Source organism: Gossypium raimondii, chromosome 3 (assembly GCF_025698545.1).
Source record: "Gossypium raimondii isolate GPD5lz chromosome 3, ASM2569854v1, whole genome shotgun sequence".
Lineage (NCBI taxonomy): Eukaryota > Viridiplantae > Streptophyta > Magnoliopsida > Malvales > Malvaceae > Gossypium > Gossypium raimondii.
The window spans coordinates 3,223,984-3,250,018 of NC_068567.1; the positions used below are offsets into that span (position 1 = coordinate 3,223,984).

General features: G+C 34.2%; 4 protein-coding genes across 7 annotated transcripts; 3 read left to right on the top strand and 1 right to left on the bottom strand.

Moving 5' to 3' along the window:
* Positions 1-902: 902 nt before the first annotated feature.
* Positions 903-3,386, top strand: LOC105796074 (classical arabinogalactan protein 9). The gene is made up of 3 exons (XM_012625710.2): positions 903-1,127; positions 1,954-2,625; positions 3,005-3,386. Exons 1-3 carry the CDS (start codon positions 1,061-1,063, stop codon positions 3,037-3,039), a joined length of 774 nt encoding a protein of 257 aa, XP_012481164.1. The 5' UTR covers positions 903-1,060; the 3' UTR covers positions 3,040-3,386.
* Positions 3,387-5,773: 2,387 nt separating this feature from the next.
* LOC105796567 (uncharacterized) lies at positions 5,774-9,830 on the top strand. Of its 4 annotated transcripts, none has more exons than XM_052627967.1 (11): positions 5,774-5,957; positions 6,073-6,156; positions 6,383-6,478; positions 6,588-6,663; positions 6,766-6,861; positions 6,983-7,056; positions 7,156-7,234; positions 7,352-7,506; positions 7,950-8,040; positions 8,401-8,608; positions 9,363-9,830. In XM_052627967.1, exons 1-11 carry the CDS (start codon positions 5,904-5,906, stop codon positions 9,430-9,432), a joined length of 1,083 nt encoding a protein of 360 aa, XP_052483927.1. In that variant the 5' UTR covers positions 5,774-5,903; the 3' UTR covers positions 9,433-9,830. The 4 variants fall into 4 exon arrangements, with proteins under 4 accessions (XP_052483927.1, XP_052483929.1, XP_052483930.1 ...); XM_052627969.1 differs by having other exon boundaries at positions 5,777-5,957; positions 7,156-7,263; positions 7,369-7,506; positions 9,364-9,830; XM_052627970.1 differs by having other exon boundaries at positions 5,777-5,957; positions 7,156-7,263; positions 7,369-7,506; positions 8,401-8,549; positions 9,364-9,830.
* Positions 9,831-13,026: 3,196 nt separating this feature from the next.
* On the bottom strand, positions 13,027-16,251 carry LOC105796562 (uncharacterized). Its single transcript, XM_052628491.1, has one exon. It carries the CDS (start codon positions 16,249-16,251, stop codon positions 13,027-13,029), a length of 3,225 nt encoding a protein of 1,074 aa, XP_052484451.1.
* A 2,704-nt stretch (positions 16,252-18,955) lies between these two features.
* On the top strand, positions 18,956-21,301 carry LOC105796563 (glycine-rich cell wall structural protein 1.8). The gene has a single exon (XM_052628492.1). It carries the CDS (start codon positions 18,956-18,958, stop codon positions 21,299-21,301), a length of 2,346 nt encoding a protein of 781 aa, XP_052484452.1.
* Positions 21,302-26,035: the final 4,734 nt, after the last annotated feature.

Genomic DNA, 26,035 nt, shown 5'->3' on the forward strand with positions numbered 1-26,035 from the left:
GATGTGAAGGCAAGCATATATGCCAAATTTGCATGCCCCAACACCAACATCTAACGAAACACTTGAAATATTAACTCAATTTCATTATGGGTTTTAATTATATCTGTGTATTTTTATACAATATCTAAAATTACTCTTAGTCTCTCCTCAACTCATAAATAAGAGAATAATGCTCTTCAATACACTTGAACCCATGTCCTCCTACATCGGCAATAATACTAATGCTAATCGAGCTAAGATTAAATCGACTTTTTAATCTCTTTTTTTAGTGTTCTTCATATTTACATTTTGACATATTCGTGTATTAGTATCATGTAATCTTATTGTATGTTGCTATTAGTTCCTATACATTACGAAAATTTAGTCTCTATATTTTAAATTTGGTCATTTTTAGTCTATGTACTTTTTGAATTGGTTAATTTTTATCCTTCTACTTTTCAAATTTTAATAATGCGTACAATTGTAGATTTAGTCTACATTCTTCAATTTTAGTCTTGATGCAGATAACATGCGTCAATCCATTAATTGGATTTTTAGCGAGTAATATGTGAAAATAACAAGTTGACATGGCATTACACATGGAATAATATGTTTGTTGCATCAGATTTTGAAAATAGCATAACTTAACTCAATGAATTTAACAATTATTTGTCAGGTGAAGACCGAAATTATAAAATTCAGAAAATACATGGACTAGAAAAGAATCAAACTAAAATACAATAATTAACTCCACAACATTCCTAAAGTATAAGTACTAATAGCAAAACTTAACCTAAATTAATAAATTTGCTTGAAGCTTGGTTCAATTAATCAACTTCTTTTCTAAAAAGATGGTGAAGAATAAAATCTTTAATGGGCGAACAAGCCACTTGTCGCCTTCCTTGCCTTGGCTTGTAAACTCTACACTTCTCTCCGCTAGGGGCTGCTTTTATATATGTCTCTTTGCCAGTCTTCTACTCTTTCGGTAATTTTTGGTAGTGACTCGGAATTTGAACCAAGTTAAAACTGCTTTGTTTTCAGGCTTTTTATTTTGTCATTTGGCATTGCTGAAAACTGAGTTATGGGAAGCAAGATTTGCATGCTCCTTCTCTATTCAACAATGGCGGCCACTCTGTTAACACATTGCGGTAACCTCAGTTTTGTTACATTATAGATTATATTAGATTTGATTCTTTGCTTCTTTTTTCTTTTTTTGTCTCATACCCCTTTAATATCCGATAGATATATTGAGTTCTAACTAAATCGAAAATCAATAGGAGCAAAATTCTATAGTGTTTGTTAGTGTTATACATTGTTGCATTTAACTTCATGTTAACTTTTACGTATTTTTGGTAATTAAGCATTGGTCTCACAATATTTTTAGTATATTTAGAACTTAAAATCCAATCTTGTTATCATAATTAAAATTTCTTTTGTTAAATTTAAATTCATAATCATCAAGGACATAGTCGGGGCAGGGGCAGCCCCTTAGCCAAATGGATAAATTATTCTTTAGCTCATCCTAAAATTTAAGAGCTTCTATTTAGTCCTTTAACCTTTGATAAAATGAGAAATTTGAAAACTTAGCCCTGTTCAAAAGTTAATAATTTAATTTAAGCCTTTTCAAATGTAAATTTTAGCTTTGTCCCTCAAATTTTATAATTTTATTTCGGTTCCTCAAAACAAAATTTTTGTCTTCACCCTTGATATTAACGTTGTTTTTTTGTTAAATAGCTACAAAGTATTCTTTTTATTTCAAAAATGGTATTGGCAAATGAACCTCAACTTTGAAATATGAAAAGTAGAGAGACTAAATTCTTAAAAATAAAAATAGAAGGACTAAATCTCGAACGTACAAAGAGAGCTATGAACTTTGGAGCATATTTTAACCTTAAACAATAAAATTTATATTTCTAAATGGAAAAATGTGATGTTGATTAATTGTGAATCCCATTGTTTTTTTTTTTGGAGCAGATGCAAGAACATCAATGGGAATGATGAAAGATCCGAAACATGGAAGAAGTTCAGTCATAAAGCACACAAACAAATTGCAGCTAATGAGTAAACTTATGAGTTTAGTGATGGAACAACCAACTGATAATTCCAATACTCAACCTTATGGTGTGAGTTCACCATTTTCTTTGCCACCTTTTGATTCTCTCCCTCCTCTAAATTCTCCTCCGTACTTTCCCCCTCCACCGAGCTTATCCGGGACAGTTCTGAGCCCGAACCCACCAGGAGTACTTCCAAGCCCACCACAAACAATACCGACACCAATGAGCCCATCGGGGCCCATTTTGAGCCCACCATCTCCAATAGAGTCTAATCCAAGTCCAACAGTGTTTTTTCCACCCATTGTCTATCCTCCACCAACGGTTCCACCACCTCCGAACATGGCTCCAACCACAGCCTTGTGGTGCGTAGCTAAGCCCTCGGTGCCTGACCCAATCATTCAAGAAGCTATGAATTATGCCTGTGCGGCTGGAGCAGATTGTGATTCGATTCAGCCTAGTGGGTCGTGCTTTCAGCCTGATAGCTTGTTTGCACATGCTTCCTATGCCTTCAATAGTTATTGGCAAAAATCTAAGCTTGATGGTGGTTCATGTGAATTTGGAGGCACTGCCATACTTGTCGCTATTGATCCAAGTCAGTTTCTTACTTCAAATTCGAGTTTCAAACTTGCAATTAGAGTTGTTTACGGGTTGAGATAATTTATTAATAAAGTCAAAGTAATAATTTTTCAAAATTCATCAAAATTTTCTTTCATTTAACTACATGATTCCCCTCTACAATAAAAAATTAATTCTTATTATATATTTTAATATTTATATTATTACTGATATTTATATAGTTTTACAAATTAAATGAAACCCATATTGCATATTCTTTTTCACACATATATGTATTATTTATTTTTAATATCATTATTTTCTTTTATCTCATGAAATTTCAATTGCTTGAAATCTTCCATGTAATCATATTAACTAATTCTCCTTGGTTTTTTTTTTTTGGGTGTGCCAAGCAGGCTATAATGGCTGCCATTTTGAGTATCAATATTGATTGGTGGAAGATACATGCCCTTCTAATGGCAGCTAAGCTAGAAGATTGATCTCTCTTTCCCTCTTCATTTTTTCTTTTCTTTTCCCTCAAATAAACAATATATATTTTCCCTCATGTTCCCATCACCCAAACATAAATTTTGTAAAGCTTAACTATAAAAAGGTCCTTCAAATTAATCTATTTTTAAACTATATTATTATAGTTAAATTAGTCTTTTGTTGTTTTATTGTAGTCAAATGATTTTTTTCCAAACAAAATAAGCATTAAGACTTGTTTAAGTATAATAAAAGTATATAAATTTAAGTATATAAAATCATAAAGTTTATTTTAAAAAATAAAATAAAATTTCAATATTTTGGGGTATAATTATATAGTTTTTGCCTTTGGAAAATTTTCTTTCGTAAATGAGATCCTATTTGTTGTAAACTCTTAGAAATATACATAAATAATGAATAAAAGGGGATTACAATGATTTATTTGCTTGTGTATTAGTTTGTGTGCTATATTTTGTTATCCTTTCACTTGAATTTAAGACTATTTTTTATATAATTACATATATGAGGAGGTTGAGTTGGAGAGAAAAAATTATTGTGGGTCGATTTTTGAAAAATAAAAAATTTAAAAATTTGTATAAACTAATATGTAATATTAGTAGTTGATAAGTTAATGTCTAATATGATTAGATGTAATATTATCATATAAACATTTTATGAAAATTCGTTGCATACCATTTCCATCTCTTGCTTTGGAAGAAAATTTGAATTTGCAATTTTTGCTCATAGTTGTTGTCATGAAATATAGTGTTGGGAATCGGTCCGTAGAAGTAACGGACAAGTAAAATAGAGGAGATTGAACACAAATTTTACGTAGAAAACTTCTTCGAAGAGAATAAAAATCACGGGTAAAAGATGTATCACTTAATAAGAAAATAAACGAAAAGTATAATATGGAGAAAGTAACCTAAATGAGCAAAATCCAAAACTTGAATACAAAGTTATCTCAACAACTCTCTCCAAAACTTTCCATCAAATCTCACGTAAGAGATATTCTGTCAACCTTCTAAATAGGGTTAATATTAAAGTCCTAATATGACTAAAATATTCCTAAACTAAACAGAGTTTAATTGAGAAAAGATAACAGAGTTTAATTGGTTGAAGAAACCTGGTGTTTGTGGGAAACACGTCACGACGTCGTCTCTACTTCGTTGTTTCAATGTTGTCACATTGTCCTGACGCTCCTCATTGTGACGTCAGGTTTGTTTTGGGCCTTATTTGGTTTGTTGTTCGTCATTCGTCTTTCTAAGTGTCTGCAAAGAGTCCGATAGATACAAGGCACACCCCACATATAGTATGCTAAACACAAGATAAACACTAACACAAAATTCATAATAATTACATCAGCAACAATAATTTCTCAACCAAAAAAAAAACTAAATTTCCATTAATTTCTTAGCTATTTCTTGATTTTCAATCAAGATTTCGATCAAAACCGAAAGCTTATTTCGTTTCAATCTCTAAAAACAACTTGAATGGCTGATCATGTTGGGAGCAGAAGAAGAAAAGACGAATGAAAAATTAAGAAAAATAAAATTGAAAAACTGAATTCATTAATTATTTTTTAATTAATAAATATTAAAAGGAAATTGAAAAATAATTTAAATTAAATATTTTTTTCTTTTTTAATACACATGGCGCAATATTAGTGGTTCATTAATACAATTGGCACCATCCAATCAGATAAGATAAAAATTTTAATGGTAGGTACATAAAAAAAAATTATTTTAACTTACCATTTTTAAAGTCAGAGCCATTCCTACTTTATTCAACACAACAAAATCATTCAATTGTTTGGTTTGCTTAAAACCTATTCCATTGAATAGCCATTACAACCTCATTACTTAAAAACACTGAATAGCAATTCAGTGTCATCTCTAATGAATGGCTATTCAATGATTCCAGGAATATACAAAATTATTTTTCTTCATTTTCTACCCATCTCACATCCTACTGAAATTCCCATCTGAAATTTTTTTTCAACAAATCTCAGAAAAATATTTTATTCATTCTTGATTTGAATAAAAAATATAATTGTGTTATTCATTTAAATATTTTTAAAATTTTAATTAATGTCCATCACATGACATACTAAGAGGTTACCACATGTTACCATCGGATTAGTTTTCAGTGTCATGTCAATAAAAAATAACAATCTTAATGTGGAAGTACCAATTTGGGTGATGGAAGACAAATTGAAAGGTGGGTTTGGATGGGCGGTGAGATGCGGTGCAGTGCATTTAATTTACTTTTTGTCTCACGTTATAGTATCGCTACAATATCTAATTTTACCATCACCGTTATTTTTACACTAATCATATATAAACACAACACACATCTAAACCTGCTCTAAGTATCAACTTGATCTACAAGAAATTCAGATACCACTAAAGTATTTTTTAAGAAGTTAAGGGAAAAAGATTTAAACAATAACTCGAGGCATCGTCATGAAGACCAAGGGTGGGTTTGGATGGGCGATTGGGTGCGGTGCATTTAGCTTACTTTTTGTCTCACGCTACAGTATCGCTACAATATCTAATCTCACCGCCACAGCTATTTTTACACTAATCGCAGGTAAACACACCGCTATTCAAACTCACCCCAAGTCATCTCTAGACCTCTAAATGCCCGAGAAAAGCCTCGCCGCTCATCCCAATATAATAATGACACCGGTTTATCTCCTAAAACAAACGGCGTCGCTTTGAACGATTAAAGAGAAAAAAAAACACTCCCTTTGAGCTCGTCTTCTTCGTTTCATCCTCTGATCGCGAAACACTCTTTTTCACTCTCTCAACAATCTATCCTCTTATAATGAAGATTTTCCATCTTTTCCTAATTTCCTTACTTCTCTTCTCATTTTCTAAGGTTTTCTCTATTTTTTCTTTCGCTCGCAATTTTTTCCGCTCACAATTTTGATCTCATAGTAATAAATTCTTTTTAATTGATTTGAATTTTTTCTTTTGCTGATTTGTTGCCGTAGGCTGAATCTAATGGATCCGTTTTCTTCATTGATAGTTCAACTCATCAATTCCTTCGCGCACAATCCACCAACGATCTCGCACAGGTTTTTAAAAACGTTTCCCTCTAATTCAATTCATTAATTTGTAATTTTATGGTGAATTTTAAGTATCAAGGGGATTATGGATGGTTTTGGTTAATTTGACCAGAAATTTTTTAAATTTGTATAGAATCTTCTGTCTTAATACTATGTATAACATCTTTTTTGTTTTTGTTATTATTATTTTCTGAATTAGTTAATACTAAAGATTGTACTGATAACTTTTTAACAGTCGGAGTCAATACTATTACCGGAAGTTGGTGCAGCCGTATCAGTCTTGCTTGGTGTTGCCCCAACTGTAACGCTTTCAGCTTCTGGTTCATCTAAGGTCACTCTTTTAGTTATCAGTTCCGGATAGTTCTTTTTTAATATTCCATATATATGTGTGTTTATATATTGTAGAAGACTTGGTTCAAAGATATTCATGCTTTTTGCAGCTGAATGAGGTTCTCATTCCTAATCCATTTGATAGACCTCGCGCTGTTTTTATTTTTGAAGTCGGAGGAATTGATGGTACCTTCACTTTTTCCCGTATATTTTTCTCTTTTTTCTTATTAATTCTTCCTCTACTCCCTCCTCTGCTTTTTGATTAAACGAATGCTCTTTTGTCTTCAGATCCTCTTGTTGTCGAACCCAAGAATGCTCTCTTCAGCAAAGCCTTGAAGAATAGTGTTGATCTTGGTTCAAGTAAAGCGGACATATTGTTTCCAGGTGTTTCACCTTTTGTTAAGATGTAAAACTAGCAGATTGTAATCACAACTTTTGTTGCGTTTTATATTTCTTCTCTAGTGTATCTGTTCATTAGCAGTTCATTATATTGATTTTCTTGCAGATGAGGAGGACTTATCCATGATTTCTTTGGACCACCCTCTAGGGGACTACTGTGAAGAAGAGATCAATGAATTTGTTAGTTTTTTATTCTAGGCTCTATTTGATATTTGTGTTGTTTTTCTTCCAGGTTGTTTTTTTATACACATGTGACAGTGGTTTTATATCTATGTGTAGGCATCTTGGTTGGGTGGATCATATGCTACTGATGTTACAAAACCCTTGGATGGAGTATTGACTATTCCCTTGGCAAATGGTGATAACATGAATCTTCATATGTCAAAGGTTTATGAATTGTTTTTGACTGATACTGTTATACCACTATTGGTAGTATTTTGTCTTGAATTGTTATTTACATCATTGAGAGCTTTAGGTTTTGATTGTTTGCAGAAAGTGCACAGGGAATTTGCATCAAAACTGTTTGCTCTGTACCGCAATATAAGGAAAGCAATGGAGAGGCATGAAGATTTGTCACAGACTTTGCGTAGACCGGCTGAGTTAATAATGGGTTCATTTTATGGAATTAAGGTACTAAACCTACACACTTAATTTGGATTTGACAAATACTAACTATTATTATTTTGTTTCTATTGATTAATGTCTTGCCTGAAAATATATTGGTGGCTGTTTCGAGTAGATTTTTTCAGCCCACTTTCCATGTGTAAAATTCGTTAATCCATTGATGAGGAAGAGAAGGCAGTTCTTTTAGGTTAAAACTGATATGTAACTACCCTCTGACACGTTAACTCATGTTAATGGCATTCTTACCTGCCATGATTGCTTGACTTTGCTTAACTTTGCTTAACTTACATTATTAGATTAGCTATAACCTTTCTATATGTCTATATAGTTATGTATTTTCATGCATTGTTAATGTCTGTACTGCCTTTGTTTTTCTTTGCTTCTTAATCAGTTACTTCCTTGCAAATCCTTCTAATTTTTCCAAAAAATAAAATTCTTTGTTTGTGCAGCATGACACTGATGGTTTTGATAAACAAGGAATGAGGCTTCTGCTTGCGACACTTAACAGGATATTTGATTCATTGCAGACAACTTATGAAGGTTGGTATTATGTTTAAGACTCTGTTGTTGTTGGAAAAAGACCTTCATTTTACTAAATTAAGAGTAATATGCAGCTATTCCAGTTTGTGTCCCTTATTTACATGCTTTCTGTATACAAATGCCAAGGACACTGTGACACACTGAAACTTCTTATAAAGAAAGCATATATACATATGTTGCAACAATGAAACTGAACATGCCAATGTGGAAGTCTGTATGCATTTTTGCTGATGACAGTATTCTCAAAACTTGTGGTGAATGCCCATCTCCTGAGTTGTTGAAAGCATTCGTCTTTCTATCACCATTCTTCTCAATCCTGGCTTCCAGTTTATTTAATGAATCTAAACGATGATTGGGCAGGTCATATTGTGGGGGTTATTCTCTTTAATGGGGTACCTCAACCAGAATCCAAAACATTGATGAACATGATGTACACCTCTCGTCCATCTCCGCGCTGGTTGGAAGAAACAAAAAGCTCTCTTAATACCACTCTTGCAGCACAAATGCTGGTTAGAAGGACCCTTGCTTGGATAACTGGAGTTGTTCTTCTCATTGCAACTCTCTTGGGGTTAAGATCCATTTTATATATTCATTAAGTTGGATGCCAAACACTATGTGGTACAACTTCTAGCGTGCTTTTTTAGCATTAACTGTAATATTGAAGTTCGGTGAAATTTTTAGAATCCCATGGCATAAGACCAAACAACCCTTAACCTTTGGAGGAACATTGAGATTTCCTCTATCCCAGTTTTTCCAGCAATAGAAAATGTTAGACAAAGTTTTGTCTGGATTTACACATTTACTTTTTATTTTTTCCCCTCGGAGTTGTCTCTATCAAATATCCTTTTCATCCTTCCAATATCCGGAAAGCATTGCATGCATTACTGAACTTTGTATTCTTTTGTCTGAAGCACCAACCAAAGAGTAGGATTTTCCTTTTCCCTTAAAATATGTATCGATTTGATGGATTCTGGTTTTCATTGTTTCTTTGGACTCTGATTTTAAAAAAAGATCTTAGGACTTGGTGGGTTGGAAGACTGATTGCCAACAAGATGGTAGTATCCAAGAGAAAGCAACAGAGCGCTTTCGGAGAAGATTCAAAAAAATAAAAATAAAAACTCTCTAGATCATCAGTGGTGACGATTATGGTCTATGTTCTCATTGTTCAAGAAATTCACATTATCTATTCTGTTGACTGATTTAGGAGTTCTCATGAAACTGTACTTTACATTATTGTCTGTGGCTGTAAGACTGTTTACTCAATCGATTATCTTTTCTTGTTCATAAACATGACATTAATAGGTGTTTTCTTTACCACTGCAGGTTTACTTCCTTCTCAATATGCCACTGACGAGAGACACACTTTTGTACTCAAATGTCAAGCTAGACTAAAGCTGATATAAGGCAAAGTACAATGAACTTTTGAATTCTCAGAAGCGGCCTGGTATGATTTATCTTTTAATAGAGGGAAATTTTAGGGATATCTTATCATCTATAAACCTGTTTCATTCATTGGTTATTCAATGATGTTTGGTTAAACTAGCTACCCAAAAAGCTGCATCAGTACAAATTGGGCCATATGGGATACCATTTGGCTAAGGGAGTGCCATTGAGAGAGAGTAAGATTGAACCACTTAGGTTATGCCTTATCCATTTGATTTTTAGAAGATTGCACCTTTACGTACTAAGTTGTTAATGTTATGTTATGTTTTTTTTAATTCGTTAATAATAATGTAATTTGAAATTCCATGTAATAAAATTGCTCATCAATAAGGAACATTGTTGTACAATCTATACAATTATATATTAACAGAGTTTCATTTAAGAAGTTGAGTGATATTCAGGGTTAGAAGTAGTCATTTCAAAGAAATAAAAATAAGATTTGTTAAGGATTTTTGTTTTGGTATGTTTAATAATATTTCCTATTTTCACATTTTTATACATGCTTGGATGGGGTAAAATCAATTCATTTGGATGTTCAAGGGGTTGTTTTTCAAGTTTGGAATATTAACCAATTTGTAATGTATTTTTGGATAGGATTTGGACATTTTTGAGTTGAGTTGTCTACTTACGGATCGATTTTGTCTTTTAGCTTTCCAATGTATTTTGAAATGTGTCATATCAAGTTCGAGAGTTTTAAGTTATCATAATTTTATTTGAGCATGTGCAAGCAAAATTCTTTTGTAGAGTGCTTGGATATGAGAATTATGAGTTTTGAAGCTCTACATCAATTTTGGAATAAGTTTGAACTTTAATTTATGATATTTTAAGAGTTCAATTATTTATTTTAATTAGAGATAATGTCATATTTGGTACTTATATTTTTATAAAATATTCAATGTGGTACTTGTGTTTTGAAAATGTTCATGTGATATTAATTTATGTATTATTTGGTGTCTATTTTAGTAAAATGTCTAATGTAGTACTTATACTTTGAAAATATTCAATGTGGTGTTTGAACTATCAATTTGTGTATTATTACAATTAACTACCTTAAGAAATGCTAAATCAACCAATAAAAATTTGACATATGGATTTTTTCCCAAATCATCAATTCCACATTAATAATATAAAATTAAATAAAACCAAAAAAAATGGAATTAAATTAAATGAAAACAAATAACTAAACCTAAACAGCATGAGTTTAACCTAAAAAACATCAATACCATTGCTTGGGAGTTTTCTTCAAGGAGATTTGAAGAGCAAAGTAGTTATAGATTTGAGCTTGTAATTTTAATTTAAAATTTCTCTAATTTTTAAAACCCTAAAATTTTTCAAAATTTGTACACTTAATATATTAGCTTGAATGGAAGGTTGAATAACTTGATTTTGATTATCATGATATTCTCCAAATTTTGCTTTTGAAATGTTTGGATTTATCTCAAACTGAGAAGGTGAAGTTTTGAAAGAAAATTTGGTGAAAATCAAGATAAAAATTTTGCAATTAGAATTCCATACGGAGGAAACTTGATTTCAAATGGGTAACTCTTGAAGAATATGATTTTAATATTTACTTTAATGGAGAATATGATATTTTTGCTTATGTAAGTTTAGTATTTACTTTTTATTCCTATATGTGATTTAGTTTAGTTATTTTTACAAAAACTTAACTTAGTTTAATCCTTTTGTTTTATACCGTTTTCAAACAATGATATATTATTTATGTGGAATTGATGTTTTTGGAAAAAAAATTTTCCACATATTAAATTTTATTTGATTGGTTTAGCATTCACTAACAATGTTAACTCCAAGTACCACAATAATACGAAATTAATAGTTTAAGTATTACATTAGATTTTTCAAAGTAAAGATACCACATTGGACATTTTCAAAATATAGGTACCACATTAGACATTTTATAAAAGTATAGGTACCAAATAATACATAAATTGATAGTTCAAGCACCCCATTGGACATTTTCAAAGTAGAAGTACCACATGGGATATTTTATAAAAGTGCAAGTACGAAATGTAACATTTTCCTTTTAATTATATTATGGCTACTTAAACTTATTATGACTGAGCAAATTGTTTGGACGCCAAGTAAATGAAGTTTATATATAGGATATTATGTTTTGTATGTTGAATATAATTTGAGAATTAATAAAATTTAGGGATCTAAGATTGCATGAATATAAAATTACTTTGCACATTATTGAATATATTACAGCACTTTATTTGATTCATTTGGTTACCTTTTTTTAGATAATTTGGTTAGAATTTAAAATTGTGTTGTTTGATAGATAGAATATAATCTTACCTAAAAACATATTTTTACTAAGAGTGAGTTTGGATGGACGGTAGGGTGAAGTGCAATGCGTTTAGCTTATTTTTTGTCTCAAGCTACAATATCGCTACAATATCTAATCTCACCGCCACCATTGTTTTTACACTAACCGCAGGTAAACACATCACCCATCGAAATTCGTCCTAAACCATCATTATAGAATTTACTTGTATTTTTTTATTCTTTGCTACACAATATTTTACTTTACAGGTAAAATAATGCATTTTTCAGTTAATTTATTTGATATCTTTTTTTTTTAAAATAAATAATCTAAAATTGAGGAGTAATAAGTAGCTAATGTTTTTCTTTGATCCATGATAAAAAAATGTATTTTATATTGAAACATTTTAAAAAAACATATTATTTGATTAATTATATTTTTAAAATTGACATTCTTTTACTTTTCTAACATAATTTAGTATTTAGTGAATTTTAATAATGGTGTGATGCGAGAGAGATAGTCTCACTACTCAATTTAGATTAGATTTGATTATGGGTTGGGTTACCTGTCCACGTTCGAAAGTCAGTCTGAAAAGTGAGAGGGTTTAAAAAAAAATATAGATTCGAAAAATAGGTTTTGGACAAAAAATGAAAACATTTTCTAAGTAGAACGAGCCTTAGGTAATATTTTTTTTGACCTAGGTCAGGTTAGGTTCGAGTAAAATTTTAATCCCAATTTTTGGGTTGAGTCAAGCTTGAGCCTAGAAAACGGGCCAAAAATTCTATTGAAGCCTGACCCGACCCATGATCAACTCTAGTTTAGATGTTATTTTTGGTGAATTTAATCAAAATTTCGAATGCTTTTAACCTATATCTTCATTATTTGGCACATGAATATTGAATATAATTGATGTGGCAGGTGATATTCAGTCATCAATATGGTGTTGGAAGGGAGAAAAGAAAGAAAAATATAAAAAGAACATGTGAAATAAACAAAGGTTTATAAATTTTAATAATACATTTCTACATATTTTAGTTTTTTTATAATATATAATAAGTTCAGGACTAAGTGAAAAGTACAAAATATATTTCACATAATAAATATTGCCTTTGATATTAGGAAGATACGCATTACAAATTTCTTACACATGATGAGAGATTAAAATTCTCTTTTACAGAAAAAAGCAACAACAAATAATCAATTGTACTTATTTATAATGATATATTTAGTAATTAAAATTTCTTTCTTTGGATTGTGGATTAGTGGCCCCCACCAAACCCCCTTCCTCCTCCTACTTTTCCTCCAAAACCAAATTTAAAACCGCCACCACCAGCAAAATGCATTTGACCACCACCTCTACCTTGCATTTTAGCCCCACCATCAACACTACTGCTACCACTTCCACCGCCACCACCACCAAAATGCATGTGACCACCACCACCACCACCAAACTGCATGTGACCACCACCACCACCTCCACCATGCCCTTTAGCCCCACCATCAACATTACTGCTACCACTTCCACCACCACCAAAATGCATGTGACCACCACCACCACCACCAAACTGCATGTGACCAGCACCACCACCTCCACCATGCCCTTTAGCCCCACCATCAACACTACTGCTACCACTTCCACCACCACCACCAGCAAAACGCATGTGACCACCACCACCGCCGCCAAAATGCATGTAACCACCACCACTGCCTCTACCATATCCTTCGGCCCCACCATCAACACTACTGCTACCACTTCCACCACCATCTCCACTAGCATTTCCTTGTCCTTCTATTTTACCTTTAGCTTGAGCATTAACTTCAGCTTTGGCTTCAGCCTCACTAGAAGCACTAACTTTTCCATTAACATTATTGCTACCGCTTTTACCATTATTTCCACTTGCATTTCCATGTCCTCCTACTCTAACTTTAGCTTCGGCTTTAGCTTCAGCTTCAGCTTTAGCCTCGGTTTCAGCCTTAGTTTTAGCTTTAGCTTCAACTTTAGCTTCGACTTCAGCCGCAGCTTTAGCTTTAGCTTCTACTTTAGCTTCGGCTTCAGCCTTAGCTTTAGCTTCGGCTTCTGCTTTAGCTTTAGCTTCGGCTTCAGCCTTAGCTTTAGCTTCAGCTTTAGCTTCGGCTTCAGCCTTAGCTTTAGCTTCAGCATTAGCTTTAGCATTAGCTTCGGCTTTAGCTTTAGCTTCGGCATTAGCTTCAGCTTCAACATTATCTTTGGCTTTAGCTTTAACATTATCTTTACTATTAGTACTAGCTTTGCCATCACTAATTTTTGTGCTACTATGAGCACCATTTACATATGCATTAACACTGGCATCCCCTCTACCTTTTCCTTTTACCCCAGCAAAAGCACTAGACCTGCCACTTCCATCATTATTTCCATCAACATTTCCTTTTCCTCCAAAATTTCCTTCAAAAGTAGCTTTGTGTTCACTCTTACGAGATGATTTAGTTTCACTATTATGAAAAGCACTAAATTTGCCACTATGACTAAATTTTCCATTTGCACCGGTAGTACCACTTCCAACACCTCCACTGGTAACACTAGTGCTGCCACTTCCACCACCACCGCCTGCACCTCCTTGTCCTCCTATTCTACCTTCAAACCCATTTTTAGCTTCATCCTTACTAGTGAAACTAGCTTTTCCATCACTGCCTTTTTCACCGGTACGAGTACCACTTGCATCAGAACTACCACTGCCAACACCTCCACTTTGCCCTCCTACCTTACCAGCCACACTAGTGCTACCACTTCCACCACTGTTTCCACCAACCTCTCCTTGTCTTCCTACTTTACCTTCAAAACCTGTTTTAGCCTCACTCTTACTAGTATCACTAGATTTGTTATCACTACTCTTTGCTCGGTTAAGATCACTACTTGTACTAGTTGCACCACTACCAACACTTTCGGCTAGACCTCCAGCCCCTCCACCAACATTAGTGCCACTACTTTTACCACTATTTCCACCAAAGCCTGCACTTATTCCGCCTTTAACCCCAAACTTAAAACCACCATCGACACCTCCTTGCCCTCCTACTTTATCTTTAAACCCATCTTTAGCTTCACCCTTACTAGTAGTACTAGTTTTTCCATCATTATCTTTTTCATCGTTATGAGTACCACTTGCATCAATACTACCACTGCCAACACCTCCACCTTGCCCTCCTACATTACTAGCAACACTAGTGCTACCACTTCCACCACTATTTCCACCAACCTTTCCTTGTCCTCTTACTTTACCTTCAAAACCAACTTTAGCCTCGCTCTTACTAGTGTCACTAGCTTTTTCATCACTACTCTTTGCTGCGCTAAGAGTACCACTTGCACTAGTTGCAGCACTACCAACACCTTCGGCATGGCTTGTAGCCCCTCCACCAACATTAGTGCCACCACTTCCACCACTATTTCTACCAAAGCCTGTTCTCATTCCGCCTCTAAACCCAAACTTAAAACCACCCCCACCAGTTATACCACGACTACCGCTTTCGTGCCCTCCTACTTTACCTTCAGACCCATCTTTAGCTTCACCCTTACTAGTAGCACTAATTTTTCCATCACTATCTTTTTCACCGCTATGAGTGCCACTTGCATCAATACTACCACTACCAAATCCTCCACCTTGCCCTCCTACCTTACCAGTAACACTAGTGCTACCACTTCCACCAACCTCTCCTTGTCCTCCCCCTTTACCTTCAGCAGCCATACCACCACCACCACCACCACCACCACCTTTTCCTCCTCCTCCTCCTGCACCAACAATGTTTCCACTACTCTGAAATCCGCCTCCTACTCCTGCGTTTGGTCCTATTTTACCTTCAAAACCAGCTTTAGCCTCACTCTTACTAGAATCACTAGCTTTGCCATCATTACTCTTTGCTCTACTAAGACTACCACTTGTACTAGTTGCACCACTACTAACACCTTCGAGATGGCCTCCTGCCCTTCCACCAACATTAGTGCTACCACTTCCAACCCTATTTCCACCAAATCCTGCTCTTATTCCACCTCTAAACCCAAAATGAAATCCACCCCCAGCAGCCATACCACCACTGCCACCACCACCTGCACCTCCACCACCACTACCACCGTCACTGCCACCTGCACCTCCACCACCACCACTGCCGCCAGCTACACCTTTACCACCGCCACCTTCACCTCCTGCGCCTGCTGCTCCTCCTACGCCAGCAATGTTTCCACTACTTTGAAATCCACCTCCTACTCCTGTGTTTGCTCCTTCACCACCATGCCAAGCTTTACCAGCGGCCCTCGCACGTCGATGTAAAGCATGTGCACCAATTATTAAAGGTAAAAGTGTTAGAGATCTCCTGTTTCCTTTAGCTTTTAGCCTTTCTTCGGAAACATATGGATGATTGTCATTTTCATCAACATTATGATCATCAGCAATTGCAAGACCATTCATTAAATGAACACACAAAATAATAACCATAACAAAAGATGTAAAAGGACCCATCTTATCTAAAAGAATAATCAGAAGTTAACTCACAAAGATCTGACTTCTATTGTGAATATAGTTTTAATATTTTGGAAATATTCAATCTAAAACTCTTTTTCTTCTATTTATTGGGTTGGTTTCCTTATCAAGAAATGAAGTTTATATAGGAAGAAGTTGAATCTACATAGAAAACGAATAAAAGGCTGAGCTTGAAGCAAGGGTGTAAGAAATTATCAACTACATTTGTTCCCATTCTTTTGCTCAACCAATAATTGGATTTGATTTTATCAAAATAAAGAAAAGGGAAAGAAAGATAAATGGGTTTGGCATGTTAAAATTATTAAGTTAAATACATTATATAATCATATAAAATAAAATTGAGAATAAGTATATCAATTAAGCTTTAATTATTTGGTCTTTTAAGTTATTACCCTTGTCTTGCCAAGGGAATATCTTAAATGAGTAGGCTAAAAGGACAAAATTTTTTGAATATTATTCACATTATATTAAATTGCATTACATAGCATGGTAAGATATTAAGGTAAGTTGATATCGATTATTTTAATTGAATTGTCATCAAAATGTTTTATTTTTAGATAGGGACTAAATTGAATAAAATTAAAAATAGTGTAAATTGATGGAAATATGAAATTGATTTTGAATTGCATTGATTCACGCAATTATACATATGGAATGACTATTTGGTTGATAGGTTGAATATGATGAATTGTGAAATTGAATTTTATTCAAAATTGAATGGTTGTTACATTATTAACTATTTGAGTAGAGTTGGATATAATTGATATGCCATAAGATAGATCGTGTAACACCCCTAACCTAACCCATCCGTTGGATCCGGATATGGAGCATCACAATTGGACTGAGTTTACCTATTCTTAATTTTTATAGACTATATAAACTAAAATAAAAACCAATAATAATTCTAAAAGATAAAACCAATAATATATATATGAACATAATTTGATGATGTTATTTTTTAGAACTTTTAAAAGGTACAACTAAATTAACATCTCATTAATATATTAGTATGTTAATCAATAATTAATTAATATTATTTTTGTTATTGTTGCATAACAAACATTTTATACAGTTTTCACATAATAATTAGTGATATATTAATAAATTATTTTTAATATCGATTGAATAATACAAAAAATTAAGAGTATTTTACTAGAGTCTTTGGACAGGGAAATGTCGAGCAACTTCGAATATTCTGCTGTGGTCTCTGGTTTATTTGGTTTAATAGAAATCAACTTGTATATGATAAAAAGAAAGTGTCAGGAGCTGAAATCGCAAGGAAAGTTAGAAGCTATATTTCAGAACTTGAAGCAACAAAGGGAGATAAACTTACTCGCCACTCTTCGGATAAGTTTCACCAGATTTTCAAAAGGGGAAGGACAACAGTTCATTTTGACGCGGCTTTTGACCGTCAGACGTTCAGATCGACATCGGGACTAATAGCATGGAATGGGGAAGGAGAAATCCTGGCGTCGCAGGTAGTTCATCACTCCAACATAAAAGATCCATTTACAGCAGAGGCATATGCAGGATTACAAGCAGTAAAACTAGGTATTAGTCTGGGAATCAACATACTTGAAGTTATGGGAGATTCAAAAACGGTTATCAAGAAGTGTCAAAGTTCTATTATTGATAGATCGGTCATTGGAGCAATAATCAGAGATATTCAAAGTAGGAAAAGTAGATACCAGAAGATCGAGTTTTCTTTTATCCCAAAAGTAAACAACATCTATGCTCACACTATTGCAACGGAGGCTCTCAAGATAGGAGAAAGCTTTTACCTGGAGAGGGGAATCCCAGAAATGGTCCGTTGTGCGCTGGAGAGGATAGGCTTTGGCCAAAACCACCGGATTAAAAAAATGAAATGTCTCTCTTTTGCAATAAAAGGTAGCAGAGAAAAAGTAACATTGGGAATCTGCTATCATAATGGCTGGTGGGTGGATTTGAAACGATATGGTAAAAGTGGTGTCTAGCTTTATTGACTTGACTGGTTTAGGATAAGAACAAGTTTTGTTTTTATTTTGTTTATTTGAATTTAGTAGGTTTTTAAGCCCACACTTGCTGCCCGTTTCTGGATTTTCTTTTGTCAGGCCATAGGCCTGTTTCTTTGTTTCCTTTTTATATATATAATACCAGTCAAGTGTTTCAAAATTTTTTTTTTTAAAATTAAGAGTATTTTTTTCAACGTAAAATTAAGAGTATTTTTTTTATAAATTATTATAGATTAATATAAATCATTAAATAGATAAATTATTACATAAGACCAAGGTAATAGTGTATATAAAAGATAAGGTGTTTCAATCCACCTAATATACTTCTTTTTTTTTCCCTTTATATTTCTTTTCCTTTTTTTTTCTTTTTGATAAAATCAAATTTGATTATTGGTTGAGCGAAAGAATGGGAACAAATGTAGTTGATAATTTCTTACACCCTTGCTTTAAGCTCGGCCTTTTATTCGTTTTCTATGTAGATTCAACCTCTCTCTATATAAACTTTATTTCTTAATAAGGAAACCAACCCAAAGAATAGAAGAAAAATAGTTTTAGATTAAAATTTTCCAAAATATTAAAACTATATTCACATTAGAAGTAAGATCTTTGTCAGTTAACTTTCGGCTATGCCTTTAGATAAGATGGGTCTTTTTACATATTTTGTTATGGTTATTATTTTGTGCATTTTTTTTATGAATGGTCTTGCAATTGCTGATAATCATGATGTTAATGAAAATGACAATCATCCGTATGTTTCCGAAGAAAGGCTAAAAACTAAAGGAAATAGGAGGTCTCTAACACTTTTACCTTTAATAATTGGTGCACATGCTTTACATCGACGTGCAAAGGCCTCTGGTAAAGCTTGGCATGGTGGTGAAGGAGCAAACATAGGAGTAGGAGGCGGATTTCAAAGTAGTGGAAATGTTGCTGGCGCAGGAGGAGTAGCAGCAGGAGGAAGCGGAGGTGGAAAAGGTGACGGTGGTGGTGGTGGTGGTGGAGGTGCAGGTGGCAGTGGTGGTGGTAGTGGTGGTGGAGGTACAAGTGGCGGCGGCGGCGGCGGCGGTGGCGGTGGTATGGCTGCTGGGGGTGGTTTGAATTTTGGGTTTAGAGGTGGAATAAGAGCAGGATTTGGTGGAAACAGGGTTGGAAGTGGTAGCACTAATGTTGGTGGAGGGGCAGGAGGCCATCTTGAAGGTGTTGGTAGTGGTGCAACTAGTACAAGTGGTAGTCTTAGTAAAGCAAAGGGTAATGATGGCAAAGCTAGTGATACTAGTAAGAGTGAGGCTAAAGCTGGTTTTGAAGGTAAAATAGGAGCAAACGCAGGAGTAGGAGGCGGATTTCAAGGTGGTGGAAACATTGGTGGCGCAGGAGGAGGAGGAGGAAGAGGTGGTGGTGGTGGTGGTATGGCTGCTGAAGGTAAAGTGGGAGGACAAGGAGAGGTTGGTGGAAATAGTGGTGGAAGTGGTAGCACTAGTGCTACTAGTAAGGGTGAAGCTAAAGATGGGTCTGAAGGTAAAGTAGGAGGGCACGGAAACGGTAATGGTGGTATAGCCGGTGGGGGTGGTTTTAAGTTTGGGTTTAGAGGTGGAATGAGAACAGGCTTTGGTGGAAATAATGGTGGAAGTGGTGGCACTAATGTTGGTGGAGGGGTCACAAGCCATGCCGAAGGTGTTGGTAGTGCTGCAACTAGTACAAGTGGTGCTCTTAGCGGAGCAAAGAGTAGTGATGAAAAAGCTAGTGATACTAGTAAGAGCGAGGCTAAAGTTGGTTTTGAAGGTAAAGTAGGAGGACAAGGAAAGGTTGGTGGAAATAGTGGTAGAAGTGGTAGCACTAGTGTTGCTAGTAATGTAGGAGGGCAAGGTGGAGGTGTTGGCAGTGGTAGTACTGATGCAAATGGTACTCATAACGGTGAAAAAGGTAGTGATGAAAAAGCTAGTGCTACTAGTAAGGGTGAAACTAAAGATGGGTTTAAAGGTAAAATAGGAGGGCAAGGAGGTGCAGGTGGTGGTATAGTTGGTGGGGGTGGTGGAAGTGGCAGCACTAGTGTTACTGGTGGAGATGTTGGAGGAAAAGGAAAGGTCGATGGAAATAGTGGTGGAAGTGGTAGCTCTAGTGCTTTTGTTGGGGTAGAAGGAAAAGGTAGCACAAAAATTAATGATGACAAAACTAGTGCTAATAGTAATGATGAAGTTAAAGCTGAAGCCGAAGCTAAAGCTAAGGCTGAAGCCGAAGCTAAAGTTAAAGCTGAAGCTAAAGCTAAAGCTGAAACTAAATCTAAGGCTGAAGCCGAAGCTAAATCTAAGGCTGAAGCCGAAGCTAAAGTTGAGGCTGAAGATAAAGCTAAGGTTGAAACCAAAGCTAAAGCCGAAGCTGAAGCTAAAGCAGAAGCAGAAGCTAAAGCTAAAGCTGAAGCCAAAGCTAAAGCTGGTGCTGAAGCTAAAGCTAAAGCTGAAGCTGAAGCTGAAGGAAAAGCTGAAGCTAAAGCAAAAGGTAATGCTGAAGCTAAAGTTGGAATAGGAGGGCATGGAAGGGCAAGTGGAAATAGTGGTGAAAGCGGTAGCAATAATGTTAACGGCAAAGTTAGTGCCTCTAGTAAGGCTGAAGCCAAAGCTGAAGTTAATGCTCAAGGTAAAGGTAAAATAGAAGGACAAGGAAAAACTAGTGGAGATGGTGGTGGAAGTGGTAGTAGTAGTGTTGATGGTGGGGCTAAAGGGCATGGTGGTGGTGGTGGTAGTCACATGCATTTTGGCGGCGGTGGTGGTGGTCACATGCGTTTTGCTGGTGGTGGTGGTGGAAGTGGTAGCAGTAGTGTTGATGGTGGGGCTAAAGGACATGGTGGAGGTGGTGGTGGTCATATGCAGTTTGGTGGTGGTGGTGGTGGTGGTGGTGGAAGTGGTAGCAATAATGTTGATGGTGGGGCTAAAGGGCATGGTGGAGGTGGTGGTGGTGGTCACATGCATTTTGCTGGTGGCGGCGGTTTTAAATTTGGTTTTGGTGGAAATGTAGAAGGGCGAGGAGGGTTTGGTGGAAGCCACTAATCCACAATCCAAACAAAGAAATTTTAATTACTAAATATATCCTTATAAAAAAGAGGATTGGTTATTTGTTATTGTTTTTTTCTGTAAAAAAATAATTTTAATCCTGTGAGAAATTTGTAATACGTATCTTCCTAATATCAAAGTCAATCTTTATTATGTAGAATATATTTAATTTTCACTTAGTCCTAAAGTTATTATATATTATAGAAAAAACCTCATTCTTTTCATTGCTACTTTGTTTCATGTTTTTTTGTTTTAATTATGTCTATACATATTTTATGTCCAAGAATTTTCCATTACATTTCTATTGTATTAACTCAAAGAGATTATATATTCAATTGACCTATTATTGCATGTTGTTTTCTAATATTTTGAAATATATAATTCTTTAATTAAAAGCATAATATTTTTAAATACAACGAAATATATATTTAAAACATGTAAAATGTGTTTTAAAATTTATAAACCTTTGTTTTATTTCACATGTTCTTTTTATATTTTTAAATATACAAAACATAGTGCGCATCGAGTTTATCATTATTACATAACTTTTATAGATAATTATTTTGGATTTGGATATGTTTACCTACTGCACCGCAAGAGTGAAACTTTTGAAAAATTAAAGAGTTTTGTGCAGAAGTGGAGAAACAATTAGGTTTATCAATTAAGACACCTAGATCTAATCGAGGTGGGGGAATATCTATTAGATAAGTTCTTACTACATCTAGAACTCCACAATTGAATGGAATGACGAAGAGAAGGAGCAAAACATTACTTGACATGGTTTGTTCAATGTTAAGTTATTCATAACTGCCAGTATCTTTTCGGGGATATACTCTACAAACAACTTGCTATATTCTGAATGATGTGCCAACCAAGTCAGCATCTAAAACTCCGTACAAAATGTGGCACAACAAGAAGCTCAACCTAAACCATTTTAGGATATACGGATGTCCTAAACATGTACTGGATAATGATGCAAAGAAGTTGGATTTACAGACAAAATTCCGTTTTTAAGCCATTATGAACTAGAATTGTTGTCACTTGAACTTGCCATAAACTAAAATTTGTGTAGTCGTTGAACCTTTTGATTTCGAACCTCATTGTCATCTCTGAACGTGTCGGTCTGCGAAAGCTAAACCAGACTTTGATACCGATTTGTTGGGGATTGACCTATATATGCAACGAGAAAATAAAAGTAAAAGTAGAGAAGATTAAACACATAAATATTTACGTGGAAAAATTCCTCCGAAAAAAGAGGACAAAAAATCACGGGCAAAAGATACTTCACTATATGAGAAAAAAACTCGAAAGAGTACAAAATGAAGATAATCTCAACAAACAATCCTAAATCCTGAAAGAACAAATTGCTCTGGCTAGAACTCGAAATTCCTCAAAACTCACAAAACTCTCTCAATCTCAAAGATAATGATTATTATTATTATTCTAGGTTAAAACAATCCCTTTTATAGGCTAAATTCATAGATTAAATACGACTAAAATAACCTAAACTAATCAGAGTTTAACTAGGAGAAAAAAACCCGATTGAATGGGGAAACATGTCGCCACGCTACAACGTCGCATGTTCCTCGTCGATACGCCATTCTTCGTGTCATCGAGACGTCGTCACAACGCCAACTCTTCCTTGTCGAGACGTCGACTTGTAAATATGAGGCACATTACACATATTTCAATCATTTAAGGTAGGCCAAAGTTTTTTTTTTATTTTCAAAATAGTTTCAATAGTTTAAATATTAATATTTAGCATTCTTTGTTTAGATATAAAATTAATTTAAATGCATATACATTAACTACGGCTAACTTAAGAATATAAATATTGTTTAAGTTTGTTATCATATATATTTGATGTATATATAGTTTAACATTCATGGAAATTATAATATTGTTAAAACGTTTGTTAAATTTTTTAGTGTTTATAATGAAATTATTTTAATTTACATTTTATAACAACTATTTTTTTCAACTAAATTATATCTTATTGTTTATAATATACATTGTAATTTTTTATTCAATTGTTATTTAAATAATAGCAATTCTATAAAACATAAGAATAATCGCACAAGAAAGAAAAACCTATTTTAAAACATTTAATGTCCATGCTTTAATCACATCCAATGACTCAATATCGGTCTCATCAAATAATAATTCTAACATAAATTACATGTGAAAGGATCAAAATACCCTTTTTACGGATAAATTGCGGTTTAGTCCCTTTCCCACTTCCTACAATTTTTATTTCGTTCATGGCACTTAATACATCAAACTTTCCATAATTTACACTTATCACCCATAACCGGTAATTATTCATGCAAAATTTTGCATTTATGATATTTCTCAATAAAATTGAACAACTACATTTCAATCCCTAAACTTTCCCATCTTTTCTAGTTTAGTTTTAAAAGTGATATTCATCATATTAATACATATTATAAAGTGATTCTCACGACCAAGAATAATTATAAACTCCTATTTCCTCAATTTAGTCAAATTACCTTTTAGTCTCCATACTTTTCAAATATTACAATTAGATCTCTTAAATCAAAATTTCATATTCACAATCATTCTAGTAAATTTTAATTTTCAAAAATCAAATTAATTCATTAAGACTTCATTTACTGCACTTGGTTTCAAATTCCCTCATAATTTCACTACATTGAGTCTCAAAACAGTAACATTTACTGTATTAAAAATTTTAGGTGTTATAACTCCAAATGTTAAAAGTACGTATGTCCATGAAGCCCAACCCTGTTGAAGCGTTGCTCTTGGCGAGGTCGCGGATGACGAAATCTTGTCATGAACAACTAAAGGTAGCAAAACCTAAATAGGTGAGATTCTTATAACCAGTGACAGAACTAGGGGACTAGCAAGGGCTCTGATCCCCCTAAAATGGAAAATTTTTCATTTAGGCTCTTTATAATTTATAAAATTTTAAATTATTAATAGTAAAATTACACTTTAACCACTGCTGTTAAAATTGATTTAATCTTTTAAAAATTATAAAAATATCGATTATTAAAATGACAAAATTACATTTTTATTATCGTAAAAATATACACTAAACATCTAGATGATCCTCCTCTTGATGAACAACCTCAAGACCCAGTGGTATCCTTTCATGCCATAAAGAGATCCCAAGGCCCACACACCATGAGGTTTGAAGCTCTAGTATGAACTGCTAAGGACATTGTCTTGGTGGATTTGAGCAGTACTCATAATTTTATGGATTTCAAGTTGGTGAGTAAGTTATCATTACCTATCTGTTAGCAGGAGCAGGTCAAAGTGACAGAGGTAGATGAAATGAGCTTAATGACCAGGAGAACTTGCAGGAATGTTCAATGGAAATCTCAAAGGTTCAAGTTTGTCACAGACTTCATGTTGTTGCAACTAAAGGGTTGCGATATGGTACTAGGGATACAATGGGTACTCTCTTTGGGATCCATCACTTGGAATTTTGGCTCTTTGACAATGCAGTTTGGTCAAGGTGAAGGTTTGTGCATTCTAAAGGGAGTTCTACCTAGCAGTATACAAATCATGTCAACAAGTACTCAATCTAATAAGAGTCTTCCTATATATAATCAGCTTCTATGCCCTTACACCATACTCATGGTTTCCACAGCTCAACTTGCAATAACCACATCGTCTCTATCTATACATAAAGATTTACAGAAGCTTCTAAAAGAATTTGCTGATATTTTTGGCACTCCTACTGACTTACCACCACTAAGGCCCCAAAATCATAGAATTCCTTTGCAGGATGAGAGTGTAGTGGTTAAAATTAAACCCTATATATATCTTACCATCTAAAAGTCAGAGATAGAAAAGATCTTCCATGAGATGTTGCACACAGGGGTGATTAAGGATAGCACAAGTTCTTTTGCTTCTCCAATAGTGATGGTGAATAAAAAAGATGGAAGCTAGAGGCTTTGCATAGATTATAGGTGTAATGCCCAAATTTGCCCGACCGAAAAACAAATATAAATAAACCAAAATAATAAAAAATAAATAAATAAAAATTATTAAAAGTCCAATAAACAGTCCAAATTACAAAAATTTTACCAGACCCAATTTAAATCCCAAATACTTAGCCCAATACAACAAACCCGTATGACCCAACATTAGCAAACCCAACTACCCAAAATCCAAGCCTAAAATTCACTAATCCAAAACCATTTACCCAAACCCGAATTCCAAGCCCAAACCCTAGCCCAAATCTGAGGGATACCCCAGAAGCTTCTAGGGTTTCTGAAAATCCTTACGTCGCAGTCGAGTCCAGGCTTCCCTCTGCGCTTGCTGCACCACCGCCGTGCGCTAGCCTCCCCCACGTGCGTCTCGCCTTCAGCTGTGTACCTGCAAGACGAACGAAGCAACAAACAAGCAAGGAGAAGCAAAATAACAAAAAGGGCCAACGAAAAACAAAATAGATTTATTTTATTTTATTTGCTGTAATTTCATACGATTTTGGCTATAAAATGTCGATTCAAAGTTGTAAAAAGGGGATAAGAATTCAGTGAAATACGGAAGAAAAAAATAACAAGGTTTTCAAAAAGTGATTTTTCGATCTCCAATTTTTTCTTTCTTTCGTTACCTTTAATTTATTTTTTATTTACGAACTAAAAGAAAAAAAGAGAGCGTTGTGGAGTGCTTTACCTTTAGGGCCAGTTCTTTATTGTTTTTGAAAAGTATTTTTGAAAAGTGCCGTGAAAAAGTACTTTT